Source organism: Micropterus salmoides, unplaced genomic scaffold (assembly GCF_014851395.1).
Source record: "Micropterus salmoides isolate LMB-PRFRI ecotype aquatic unplaced genomic scaffold, ASM1485139v1 Ms_hic_scaffold_6, whole genome shotgun sequence".
Classification (NCBI taxonomy): Eukaryota; Metazoa; Chordata; class Actinopteri; order Centrarchiformes; family Centrarchidae; genus Micropterus; species Micropterus salmoides.
The window spans coordinates 12496454-12510885 of NW_024044348.1; the positions used below are offsets into that span (position 1 = coordinate 12496454).

The 14432-nt window shown below is 38.6% G+C and overlaps 2 protein-coding genes across 4 annotated transcripts in view; one reads left to right on the forward strand and one right to left on the reverse strand.

Annotated features, from left to right (window-relative positions):
• homer2 (homer scaffold protein 2) overlaps window positions 1–10211 on the reverse strand; it is a 32447-nt gene extending 22236 nt beyond the window's left edge. The window contains exon 1 of one of the 2 annotated variants that reach the window (XM_038701035.1): window positions 9564–10211. In XM_038701035.1, the coding sequence (XP_038556963.1) occupies window positions 9564–9568 (5 nt within the window). In that variant the 5' untranslated portion in view covers window positions 9569–10211. Of the gene's footprint in view, window positions 1–6467; window positions 6686–9563 lie in introns of those variants that run through there. The other variant, XM_038701034.1, reaches the window with a different exon arrangement.
• On the forward strand, window positions 9337–13111 carry LOC119890031 (RNA guanine-N7 methyltransferase activating subunit-like). 2 transcript variants are annotated; one of them, XM_038701037.1, is made up of 3 exons: window positions 9337–9479; window positions 10819–10986; window positions 12137–13111. In XM_038701037.1, the coding sequence occupies exons 2-3, from the start codon at window positions 10820–10822 to the stop codon at window positions 12372–12374; spliced, it is 405 nt and encodes a 134-aa protein (XP_038556965.1). In that variant the 5' UTR covers window positions 9337–9479; window position 10819; the 3' UTR covers window positions 12375–13111. The 2 variants fall into 2 exon arrangements, with proteins under 2 accessions (XP_038556965.1, XP_038556964.1); XM_038701036.1 differs by lacking the exon at window positions 9337–9479 and adding an exon at window positions 10405–10551.
• The last annotated feature ends 1321 nt before the right edge of the window (window positions 13112–14432 follow it).

Here is a 14432-nt window from a genome sequence, read left to right on the forward strand (position 1 = left end):
TATTGTGTTCATTTTGATTAATAAAAATTACATAGGGAAAATCTATGTAAGCTTTACTACTGTTAAATACTTTAAAGACAAGAATTTTCTTTTTCATACTTTTCTTGCTTTACGAGATTCAAATGCCATGTTGTCACATCTAAGAATATTTCTACGACAAGTAAGTGCAGCTTGTGGTAAAAATAACCACATCTGCATGCAGCACAAGCATATCCTCAGTTCCTTACAAACTATGAAGGCACTCTACACTAAAAGATGACCACAGCTGAAAGAGAAAAAACTAGTTGCACTCCATTTATGGTAGTGCTTTACAGGGACTGGACATAGCAGGTTTAAATTATCCACTGGAAGTCGTTTTAAAAAGGGGAGTGCAGGTGGTTGTGATGCTCTTCTATAAAGTTCCAAGAGTGAGGGATAATTAAGTGGAGCGAGTGCATGAGAGGGATCAGAGGACACCTCAAGAACTCAATAATGAATGTCGATGAAGAATATGGGGGAGACAGATGGGAAGTACTTATCTTGCTGGGAATCAAAATGTGGAGTGAATGTGTCTTTCAGCCAGGGTGAAGTTTACTTAGAGCACACCTCTTTATAGCCTACTTGGAAAAGTTGGCCAATTACCTCAGCGTTTCTCTCGCAGTGCTTCTCTTTGTCATCTTATCTTGTAATCTATGCAGTAAAGTATTTAGTTTACTGGGCTGTCCTGGCATCTTTTGCATGTCAAGTCGCCCCCGTCTCTTCTTTTTCCAGAAAATGTGTTGTTGGATGTTTTTCCTCGTCCTCTCAATGGCTCTTGTGCATTGTCACACTAATAGGTGTCACTGGGTAATTCGTGCTTCGTGATGTATTTATTACATGCACTATTGATTGCTAACCGATCAATAAATGAAGGTGAAGTCTTGTAAAAAGTTATGTTTATATTCAGCGTTTCTCACTTAAACATATTGTGTGCCTCCTAGAGGTCTAACAAATGTGCTGAGTCTTAATAAAACATCTGTTCTGGTGTTTTTTTCTTTTACATTTTAATTCCTGTATTGTTTACATCCATGTTTGCCAACAGCCTTCATCCTCACTGCCACTGTTGGTACTATATTTCTGCTAACTGTTGATCAACAGAAGGAATGTGTATGGTGAAGCACTCATGCATGTGCATTTATATTAAAATTAAAAGGTGCAATTTATTTATATTATATATAATTATTCTTATTATTCTTCATTTTAGACTCTCCCTACTCTCCCTCTACATTCCCTCAAAAATCAGTGCTGTCAAGACGGTTTGCAATTGGCTGAACTGCGCAAAAGCACCGCAAGTACTGAATTTGCCTCTGTGAGTAAATCCCTTATGCTTCAGATTAGCTTCAGAACAGGGCTACTGAAAACACATATGTCAAAAGATATGACAAGAGGTCACTGTACATGGTCTTCCCACTTGGTTACAAACATGCTCCCAGGAGAGAGCTTTTCTAGAAAACTTCCTACATCAGTTTTGTGTTGTAAACTTGGTGAAATCCTGATACTTTCTAGTATTTGCTTTCCCTTCTTGGCCTTGGTTAACTTTAGCGACATAATATGTGTGAAGTGGGCACATGGGTGCTGAGCTGGAAACAGGGGCACAGCCACACTTTGCTTGGCGTGGCAAAACAAATCATTCATGCACAATATAAACCATTACTAATATTGCATTTTTAGAACACAGGGGTGTGCTTAGAAAAATAAGCCTAAATCTTAATCATCTGAGAGCATGTTCTTAAAAAGTCACTAACATAATTCCAAACAAACGGCTGTTAAAGCTAGCAGAAACATAACTCCTCATCCTGTATGTCAAGGTTTGACATTTCATTAACAGGGTACAGATGGTACCATTGTTGTCAAGAGGACATTCAGCTCAGTATTACTTTAATACACTACCATGAGTTCCTGGTGAAAATAATGTCAGGCAGACAGGCAGGCAAAATTCATGAGCTAATAAAGCTTTTACTTCCATTGGGATTATGGTTCTCACAGAAATGAAAGCCTAATACATTCACTGTCCCCTTTAAGCCTAATCTCAGTCTTCATCTGTTTTGGGAACAACAAAACCCATTACACAGATCACTGTTGTCGCTTTACGTACACAAGCGCGCACACACGCTGACCTTTGCAGTGGCAGTGTCTGGAGCCAGCTCACACTGGCAGGGGAAGAGAAGTGAAAGGCCACTGCTGAACACATGGATGCACTCACACAACTGCTGGTGGAATCCAGTGATCTGCTTTTCCGAGATAAAAAGCATTAGGTTTGATTGATTGTACTGTGTGTGTGTGGGGGGGGGGGGGGACGACATTTGGGACTTTATGACCGCTGAATTCTTTTTCGTGCTGGGTGCTCTGTCCCCATCTGGTGCTTTAAATAATTTACATGTGTGTTTCTATGTGTGGGGAGCAGGTTTGAGTAAATCTGCACTGTCTGTGCCAACGCACACCTACACACCCACCTCAGGCCCATCCACACTGATACAGCAGTCGTGTTCTTTACCGGCAAAAAAATAAAAACGAAGGAATGCACTGACAGCCAGATACTTGAGGACTAAGACAAACTGTTGAAAAAGCTCTGGGTTGTACATATAGATAAAGATACTTTTTTAAAATTTAATGAATCTACATCACACAAAATCAAGACCCCCCCCCACTATGATTTCGATTCTAGGGAGGAAGTGAGTTAGCAAAAGGCTGCCATGTTAGTATGATAAATAACTGCACTATATTACCTCTGAGGAATATGGAGCAGCAATATTGTGAGTGATGCGCGACTAAGCCTGCCTGCCTCTCTTAAATCCTTTCAAATGTTGGCTTGATCACCACCTGGGGTTTACCTAAACACCATATTCTCCAGAGTTAAAGTGAAGTTTGCTAAGAGAAGGATAATCCTGCTGCTCAAAGACGACATTTTAAAATGATGCAGGATGACACCGTGTCCTGAGAGGAAGTGTGAAGAACAGCAGCCGGCTTCTATCTTTGACTGAGAGTTTGAATGGTGATTTTAATGCGAGGGGTTGCAGTCACATTGCATTTGTGTTCTGCTACACCTGTGGAATTCAGGTATGTTTTTCAGTCAAGTGAGAAAACAGCCTCGTCCAGATATATTTTGTTTAAGAATCCGCTGCAGGCTCAATCCCCAAACAAAACTTTCCTCATCATCTACCTCTCTATCTGAATAAAAGAGACACATGTCAGAGGTTTAGATATCGACAAGTGACGTGGGAATCTGAGTTCAAAACTCGAACAGGCTTTGTAACCTGTTTAACAGGAATCAGCAGTTTCATCAGCTTCTGATATGCGCACTGCAACATTCTTCACGTTCCTATAAAGAGTGAACATAATGTTACTTTAGCAGCTCCAGACGTCACGCATCACACGTGGCAACGCATATAATTAAAAAGACAAATGTACTTACAGTATGTATGCTATATTTCATTATTTTTATTCCTTTTATGTGATAAGTTGACGACATGACACTGTGCAGTGAAACATTAGTAAAATAAGTCTAGGCTTTTTCTTAACTGGCGGTATTGTTATGGAGGTAAGTCTCTAAATAGGTCAGCAAAGAGATAGCATCAACACACAATGTCTGGGTGTTACACCATGTTTGGAGTGTGAAATGGGCTGAGGACGAAACAGAACTAGTCAGCTGTACATCTAGGTACTATTAGATGAAGACCCACAGGCACAATATGAATGAATGAGCCAGTAACGCTATAATAGGATCTCTTCATTAGCGAGACAACATCTCTCTGCCAGTGGGACTTCATAAAGTCATTTGCCTTTTTAGAACTATTCCCCCCTCTGAATCCTCCAGAGGCAAAACCCAAACCTGAACAGACATTTTCAGTAAAATGCACCACTTTATTATTATTATTATTATTATTATAATACAGTGACCTGATGAAAGCGCACTCTGGCTATGTCAATTACTTACTATACTGCTAGCAGAATATGTATAAAATTCTGTCCTTGAACCTAAGTGGTCTGACGAAAAACAAGGAATTTGCATTTCTGTCTGTTCAAAGAACTTCAGTGACAAAAGCTGCATTTTCACTTGTCAAATAACTACAGTACAGTAGGGGGATGAACACTGAAACTTATCCTTCCTCACTTTCTCTGCTCGTGCTGCTGACAACAATACACTAAGTCACAATTGACTTTTCTGTGGCAATGAGGTAACAAAAGAACATCTCCCAAATCTGTTACAGACAGAAAATGAGAAACTCATATCTGGCTCACAAGGTGCACAAATCTGGGGACAAATTAGAAACAAATGTGTTGTGAAGACTAAAATGGCACTCACTTGTGAACATGTAAAAACGGAATTTATTAATTTGAATTCTCATTAGCCAGTGTAATCCTGTTCATATGTCAGATGAACAGAGTTGAGGCTCTGCATCATTTTTACTAGGACTGCTGGAGAGCAGAGCTGCCTTATTAGTGAGAGCTGTGTTTTGTCTGAGTGAATGAGCAAAGTAGGCAGGAGAGGAAAGTGCTGCGGGATCATCACTACAGCACCACCTGGGCTTTTATCGCATAAACACAATGTTCTACTAATGATGTCAGGAGGTCAAACAAGGGCAGGTTTGCCCGCAGATACTGTAACATTCAATAACCTGGACTCCAAGATCCCCGTTTAGTGAAACACATATTTAAAACTGAAATGCTGTGTAGCAGAACTCAAAGGATTTATCAAAGGAAAAAGACAGCTGTTTCAACTCCGTTTCATCACCAGTGATTTTAAATGTTTGTTTTTAAGTCATTTCAGCTTCAATAGAAAGTTATTACAAGTGGTGGACAGTAAGTACATATAGTACTGTACTTGCATACAAATTTGAGGTACCTGTACTTTACTTTAGTATTTTCTTTTCATGACACTTTCTACATCTACTCTACTATCTCAAAAGGGAAATATTGTACTTTTTACTTCACTACAGTTATCTAGACTGACAGCTTTAGTAGTTACAGTACAAATTAAGCTTTTTACAAGCAAAACATATGAAGAGTTTATAAAATATGACGCTACCCAACAGTTTATACAAGTACAGCTGAAACAACAGAAAATAAATTTGCCACTATTTTCATCATTTAATCTTCATGCAAAAACATTTCATTCATAACTGTTTGATTACTTTGGGCTCTGGGTTATTGTGACAAACAAGTACATTTTCCTGATAAAAACATGCAGTACTTTTACTTCTAACAGAGCATTTTTTTCAGTGTGGTAATAGTACTTTCGTCCACCACTGGTTATTTCAACAAACGTCTTACTAGGGCTGCAACTAACAAATATTTTCCATTATCAATTAATCTGCCGATTATTTTCACAATTACTCATTTTGTCTAGAAAATTGCAAATAATTGTGAAAAAAATAAATAAAATAAAAATCACAACAGGGCCTAAAGTGACATCTTCAAATTCCTGCTTTTGTCCAAAACCCAAAGACTCTTCATTAACTAAAATAAATGAGAAAGAATGGCCGCAAATCTATACATTTGAGATGATACCATGTTTGACATTTTTGCTTAAAAAAATAACTGAAATGATTAATCGATTATGAAAATAGTTGGCAATTTTCTTTCAATCAACTAATTGTTTAAGTGAACTAATCATTGCAGCTCTACTTCTTACACAGCAGAAAGTCTTATTGACAGGTTTGTCAAACCAAGAATTAAAAAACAAAAATCCCACACACTCACACGAGTGAAATTGATCCCTTGTACTCACTTTACTAACGTTCCAGTCCTCAGAACTTCATCAGGGATAATTCATGAAGATCTCAGGACTGAAATGTTGTTAAAGTGAGAACAAATGATTGACAGTGATTGAGATTATCGCATTTTGGCTAGGTCTATTTGAAGTGTTTTATTGTTTTTCATTTAGTTGACAAATCAATTAGCTGACTGACAAAACAAATTAACAATTTTGACAATCAAGCAAAAATGTCAAACATTTGCTGCATTTTCTATGTATTTATAACATTTTTAATTGAACGTCTGGGTTTTAAGTTGTTAGCCTGACAAAGCAGGTCATTTAAGATGTCACCTTGGGCTTACAGAACTCATGATGGGATATTTTATAGACTAAACCAGTGTTTTCCCATGCTTTTTAGCTTGGGGATCCTTAAAATGTTGCATTGTCTATAAGTGGGTATTTTTTTCTCTTCTCTTATTTTAATGTTTTTCAGAACCTTGAAGACGTGAAATGTGCAGTATTCACAAGAAAAAGCAAAGAAAAAAAACTGTTGTGTGCCAGTAATATCTTAAAACATATTAGTTATTTTCGTCATCTTGGGACATTTTTATATATTGGTACAGTACTGTACAACATTTGTGTGACATTTTTAATCTTCCTAATGTCAGTTTCAAATTATTTTATCACTGTTTTTAATTGTCATTATTAAAAAGTGACCTTCATGATTATTATCATATACTATGCTGAACTGTACCTCATGCCAGTACAGCTCATCGCGACAAAGGCAGCAGGCCAAATTCAAAGCAGCAACCACAGCAGGTCCCTCTCCATCTCATTGAGGCAATAGGATGCAGAGCCCAACTTAATCTGAGAGCTCAGAGAAAAAGGAAGTGAGGAAGTCTCCCCAGAAGCACAGCATGACAGCAGATGGCCTCCCAGGCCTCAACCATCTGGTGAGGAGACGTCCAATCCACCGTCAGTCTGTCCCCTTTCATTTACCCACGATTCTTTAACAGTGAGACCTGCTTCTACACCCCTACAGCACCTCTACAACCTTCACCTCCAGGCTTCAGCCACAGACACAGAACACTCACTCAGATTAAGCTTAAAGTCCACTCTCCTGCTTGAGCAGCCAAGAGACACAATGCCAAGTCACATGTCACAGAGCCTAATCAATGAGTGTTAATCCTTTAGCTGTCATTCTATAGCCAGCCAAGAGATTATCATATATCCCTGTGTTAGGGCTGCTCCTACCATGGCTTATTTTAAATAGCAATATGCTGATTGCATTGCGGTTTGTGTGACTGTTTATTAAGTCGGAAGGGGCTGTCTTGCAATCTGAGGTTTATTTTGGTATAATTCCAGAGATGCAACGCTTAAGCTGTGAAACTGTACTTAAAAATACAATTACAAGCACTTTATTCTCCCATTGTTAACATCATAATATCCTCAACCTCTTTAAATTCAGATAGATAGATAGATAGATAGATAGATAGATAGATAGGCTGTGATCAATAACAAATGTGTCAAGGTCAAGGGGGTACTGATAGATCACATGATCAATAACCTATGGTAGGAAAGGGACAAAATACTGAGGGTTTTAATGTGTTTGTGATTTATAGTTAATCTATAACTCCAGGAGCCAAGAGCCTCAGGGACAAAGGAACACCTGCAACAAACACCACAAACGATCTATAGTTCCTACCCCCAAACACACAATTTTATCTTTATTGACTGGTCACTTAGGGCAGGACACATTGCATCATTACAAAGTGTAATCAAGGGGGAATATATTGCGTAATTAAGCACCCATATGAATAGAAATATGACGGCTAACGTACAATTACAGTCTAACTGGTCAGTTGTAAAACAGCCACAAACTATGGAACCAGTTTGTGGAACATTACTATTTAAACTGTTTTTATAATCAGATTTAGAGCTTAAATGATTACAGATGAAACAATTAACTGATTAGTGATTGACAGAAAAATGATATTACCATGTTAAGTAGTTTTACAAAAACGAAACGGCAACAGTTCTCTAGTTTCAGCTTCTCAATTGTGATGGCGTCCTGCTTCACTTTGCCACATTCAATAAGAACCTGAATATTTTTAGAATTTGAAGTGCAGGTTAGGGAAAACCAGCAATTTAATGATGACACTTTTGGCTTTGGGACACTACAATGAGCATTTTGTTTCAGTTTTTAATGAAATTAATTAAAAAGTTTACCTGCAGATTAATCGATTACTAAAATCATTGACTCACTAGTTGCAAGCCTAGAAATGATTATTAATAGATAAAAGTCATATGACAAACATCTGCTGGTTGCAGCTTCTTAAATGTGAATATTTTCTGATTATCTTGGTCTTCTATAATAACTATTATTACTGACTAATTTGGGGTGTTGGGCTGCTGATCAGACAAAACAACTTGTGATGGGCATTCTTCTCTATTTTCTCACATGTTATAGACTTAATTGATTATCCAATTCATAATCCGCTGATTCAAATATGGTTGGAACAATGAACTGATTTAAAGAAAATCAATCACCAACAAATGTGATAGTTTTTGGAATTTCTTAAGCAAGTCTGAGAATTTGCTCTTCTCACATTTTATAGACTAAACAACAGCACGTTCACAGACAGGCTGGCCAGATGAAACTTCCTGTGAGCTGTTTCTTTCCGCCTTCCAAAAGTATTCAGCTGTCCAGTGATGCTACTGGTTAGTAACTTGACAAGGACCAAAACCAGTCACCTGGAAAAGGGAAACTTGTTGTCATGTGTCTGTCAGTAGGTGTGACCTCCTTCCTTGCTCCTGACATACCACTGGGTCAGTTTCATGACACAACACTACAGAATCCTTCCAGTTTCAAACCTGCTGGATAAGTAAGCCAAACTCTTGAGAAGGAGTCAGGACTGTTGGACTGGTTTCTTGCCCATGAAAAAAACCAAACATGTCCACTCAGGAAAAACATGAACGTGGCACAGGGTGGCACTTTTTATTCAATTACTGAACAGTGCTGCTTATCATTCACACCCTGCCTCATATTTTCACATAAATGAAGATATATTCATGTTGTATAACAGTTCATAAAGTTTACATAAATTACTCAAGGACAGGTTTGAAACGGAATTACTTACACCAATCTGTTAATCTGTTATGTCAAATAAAAGCCATGCAAACAGTAGCCTACTCCAGAAAGAAAACTAGTAATGTATGTAGCTGTGGGCTGGTGATTGCATAACTATGGCACTGAGCCACAGAGCAAACATTCCCATCACAGATGACTATGAGGCAAAATAATATACCCTGTAAACAACTGTGGGAGTACACCACTACCTTCAGCCCTGTGGATGGCACACACACACTCCCAGGAGTACCATGTATCCTTATTAGTGGGCAGTGTTGACTCTGACACCTCCATATCCTTCTCCCTCTCAAAACCATACTCCTACAGACAGATAAGGAGGAGCTGAAGTGTTCAAAAGAGGAATTAGACCAATTAACCTGATTGCCTAATATTTAAAATAAATCCATAATTAGAAATATGGCATTTTCGCACATCAAATCGGAATATCTCACAGACAGCTGAAGTGCAGCTTAAATCTCCTCTTAAATTTCCCCACTCTGCGAAATCATCTGGATATCAACGAGCAAATTGGGGTCTTCCTCAGCTCCCAGCGCGCATAGGAAAGCGCTGGGGAACAGCGACCGTGATCAAGAAATTTATTCAGAGGCTTGACATATAAACTCGACAGTTGTAGAGGTATTTTGCTATATTTTCTCCGCACACACGCAGAACATTTCTGTCAGTGCAGGTGTCGTTAGAGGCGCTTTCTGGATTACTCACCCCATTGCCGCTGACTTCAGGAACAACTCCTTTTAATATGCAGACTCTGTTGGCCGTGGGTTGAGGGGAAAATAATGTTTTTAAAGCGCAGGCAAAGTCCAAAGATGATTAGCAGTCCAAAGAGTTAATTCCCCGTCCGCCAGCTTCGAACAAGTCCTCTTGCTGCTGAGAGACAACTGAAATATGAGAGCACTTCTTCGTAAACTCGCTTCACCGGGTTGTCAAGCTCAGTCTCACAGTCAGAACCGGTCATTTCAGGAAGTTTTTTTATCCTTGCTTGTTGGTTTTACCTCGTCAGATAAATCCCACTTCAGAATTGCTTTTCTTCGCTTCCTTCAAACAATCGGCGCCGATGAATCAAGTTGCATTTCGCTGCTTGCTCGCTGCGCAGAGTTTCTTCCTCCCCGACTGGATTGCGTTTCATTGAAGGGCAGCACCAGCGACACGGAGCGGCTTCCACCTGCTCACGCTTCTGTCTGAGCCGAACCACCCACACTTTTTAAACCTGTGGTGTCTGCGATTTCAGTCGGAGTTTCACCCGAAACTGTGGTCTGAAACCACAAACCATATAAACCGATAATAAATTCAGGTCCACTTACATGTTGTAAGTGACTAAGATGGCTTTCACTAGGTGGCACTTTCTCATAAATTAAGCTAAATAACGGTAACAGTTAAACGTTATAGCAAAATTCCTGCGACAACGCCACTCAATAGCATCTCAAAATATGCATCTATAACTTGGTCTTAAACTCGGCCGTTGGTATAAAAATAACAGACTTTCATTTGATATTGACCGTTGATCCTGTTTCGAACGGACAGGTATCAATCACTTTCAGGTGCGCGCTCTCGGAACCATTGAAATATGTTCATTTGTTCCGGGGGAAGCATTTTAGCGACGTACTGGGATTTCTTCAGACCGGGCGTTTATGACAATAATGTATTAACGTTAATGTGTAGCAAAAGCTAAACGAATTCACGTCGATTAAAGGTGTGTATTCATGTTAAAATGCTTTCAACATTAGCTTTATTGTGTTTTATGGTTGTATGGATCTTATGACTAACGTTAGCTAATCGCATCAGGTTCAGTCTAGTTTGTTCTTGTTCCGCATGGGCAATGTGGCTTACAGAATAGCGAACTGAAGACACGTCAAAACAGACGTATCCGCCAGTAAACAGAATAAAAACATATATCTTATATACAATACAATGGTTAATACGATGGTTCTGTAATTTAGCTTTCAATCTGTCGTTGCAGTATGACTGACACCACGGTAAACCCGCAGTACGAGGAGCTGTTTGCCCACAGATTTTCATCGGAGGACCAGGAGTACCAGCAGTATGTGAACCGGCCACCTGACCCTCCGCCCATCGTCGAGGACTGGAGGAGTCGTGGAGGAGGTAACCACAGAGGCAGGGATAGCAGGTAATGCAAAGTGGCCGAGATAGCTACTTCAGAATCTGTAATTTAACTTACATACTTAGCGTTAGTGTTTATCATGGCAGTTGTAACTAAATAAAACTGTGGGGTCTTGGAACCGGAGGGATATAATTTGATAACTGCAACACTTTAATGTAGCTTAGTATTTGAGGCTATATTACAGTTAAAGGGATGTTACAGTGATTTAGAACAGTACCATGGAGTTGGGACATGTGAGGGATGAGGCATGCTGTTTAGTTCCTCTGGTTCTATAGTTTGTGGAAAGTTTTTTAAAGGCCTGTGTTACAACTGGCAGGTTAGATTATAATTTTACTGTTAGCCTTTGTTTTTCTGTTTCAAATAAGTCGGATTAACCTGGGGGTTTCTTTACAACCTATAGTTATCTTTCACAGATGTAGTAATTCATCATTTTAACAAAAGCTCCACCAGAACCAAAGGAGCCATATACAACTGTTTTTACAGGCTGAGAGGCACTCCCCATGACTATTAAACAGGATTTATATTTTTAATTTAAAAACGCCATGTCTCTGTCTTTGTCCATTCAAGGTTACAATCTTAATTTCTCCAACCAATTATTAGCTCTTTCCTTTCCAAAAATAGTCCTACATGAATGGGCAATACCAGAAATCATCAAATTACAGTATAGTGTGGGGCTAAAATCATCTTAATAGTGTTGCTTTTTCCATTTCAGGTTTATTGATTTCAACTCACTTATGTTACAAAATAGTCTTATTATATCATAACATTATAAAGTGCAACATACAATCAAAGATTAAAGCAATGGTCATAAAATAAAGACACAATATTAAAGTAAAAACATAATAACAATACAAATCTAAAAAAATCTTTTTAGTTACTTGTTAAATGCTTTTATGTGCACTTAATAACCAGGTTATTGTCAACTTTGTTCACTAACCTGATTTATTAATCAGAAGAGATCTGGTTTCTTTAATTGGTATAAGGAATTAGAGAAACCCATTAAATACAGTTAGATTTACTCTGGAGAAACCATATTTCTTGACCTTTTTATATGCACATGCGAATTTCGAACTGTATTTTTACACATTCCATTTATTGCATGCATTAGTACCTGTTGTTCAAGATTGATTGTAAATTTGTATCTGTTTCCATCTAGGTACCATGATCGCCGTGGACACGGAGGCCGAGGTTGGGGAGGAGGCCGAGGTTGGGGAGGAGGCCGAGGTTGGAGAGGGGACTATCGTGGGCAGGACAGAGACAGAGACAGAGACCAAGACCGAGAGAGAGACAGAGACAGGCACTATGGGCATGGAAGTGGGTATGAATCACGCCCCCCAAGCTCCAACCAGGGATATAACTCCCATCATCAGAGACCACATTATGAGCGCTACTGATCTCTACGCTAATCTCTCAGGTTTTGTCAGTATTATAGTATTTTTGCAGCGTTATAACTTGCATTGCAATACTATATGTGGCAATGTGCAACTGTTTTATTTTTTGACTCTCATTACCGCAGTCTCATAGGCGAGGGCTGAGCAACATAACAATATTAGTAATTCAATGTCCATCATTGTTATTGTGTGGAACTTTGTTAATATTGTGATACACAGTTTTGAAATAAAAATCCTAAGCAAATACTCAGTCAGATTTTTTGTGAATGATTTCTGTAATGTGACGGTGGAAATTGACCCACCATTACCTTTTCCATACCTAACACAGTTGTTTTCCCATATTGCTTTATATTGCTCAGCCCTGTAACCATATTACATTTTCTCATTACGTTTTTGGGAATGGTAATAAGGGCATACTTGGAGTTTTCAATACTGGAACATTTAAAATGATGATGAATGATTTCTCTTTCATTTTTTCAGATATGTGGGCTGTTTTTAATAATGTCTGATTATTACTGGGGAAGTATCACTGAGTTGTTTTGTGTTCAGACAGTTCTACCGCTACATATTTTACATGCTTTGATATTGGATTATGAATTATACAGTATAGTTGCAACAGTGATTCTGATTTTCCATAGAAAATCTATTTGTAATGCAGCTTTATTTTTCTGTGTCACAACATTATGTATCGATATTCACAAACGGAGCTGTTCATATCAATAAACATGTATTTTCTTAAATAGTGTTTTGTCATGTTGTAGCACTCAACATTTAACAAAATTTAACTCTATCAGTCCTAGTCGGCACACTAACATTAATTATTACAGGTGTTTTGTAGGGATCCACTAATTTAAAATGTTTGGTATTGGTGCTTATTAAGGGGATTGGACATTCGAAGATGATTAAAAGCATAAGCGAGATACACACCTATCAGCCATAATATGACCACCTGCTAGTCATAATGAAGATCTCACAATTTGACCTATCGTAGCTTGTCTGTTGGATTGAACCACATGGACCAGTCTTCGCTCCCCACATGCACAAATGAGCCTTGGTTGCCCATGACCGTCACTGGTTCACAGCTTGTCCTTTCTTGGACCACTTTTGGTAGGTGCAGACCATTTTGGAAATGCTCTGACCCAGTCATCTTGCCATGACAATCTGGCCCTTGTCAAAGTCACTCAAATCCTTATGCCTACTCATTTTAACTGCTTCAAACATCAACTATGAGGACAAAAATACATATATGTCTGCACAAATATGACCTAAACATGCTGAGATTTTCACACAAAGTAGATCAAGAGAATCCAATTAACAAATAAGACAAAAAATATACTTGGTCATTTATTCATTTAGGAAAATTATCTGCATTGCATATCTGTGAGTGGCGAAAGTATGTGAACCTTTGCTTTCAGGATCTCAGAAAAAGAGTTGTTGATGCTCATCAGGCTGTAAAAGGTTACAAAACTATCTCTAAAGAGTTTGGACTCCACCAATCCACAGACAGACTGTGAACAAATGCAGGAAATTAAAGACCATTGCTACCCTCCCTAGAAGTGGTCAAACAACAAAGATCACTCCAAGAGCAAGGCGTGTAGTAGTCAGCGAGGTCACAGAGTAACCCAGGGTGAATCACTGAAGCCGTACTTGACCAATTTCAATGTTTCAGCCTTTAATGTCTGCCTCATGGATGGCATATTAAACCAAATGCTGAACAGCTGTACTGTGTGTGGAGGGAAAGCAGCATTAACAGTAAATGGCTCAGATGAAGCCTAAGACAATAGTTCACATTGTGAAAGGCAACTGAAATATTTATGTACATTATTTATACATTATTGCCACTTGCATCACTGGCTATGGCATATGTAACTCATTTCCTTAAGATGTCAGTTCTTGTGTGTCTCAGTCAATTCACAGCAGATCTCAACTTTGGAAGCACTGGCTCACTCCACTAACCCAGATGTAGAAACATTCTGCATTGTTTTATCACTGCCTGAATGCCATTCTTTGGTTTCTATTTATGGCTGTGGTGAAGACAGGGTAAACACTTCATTTGGACCT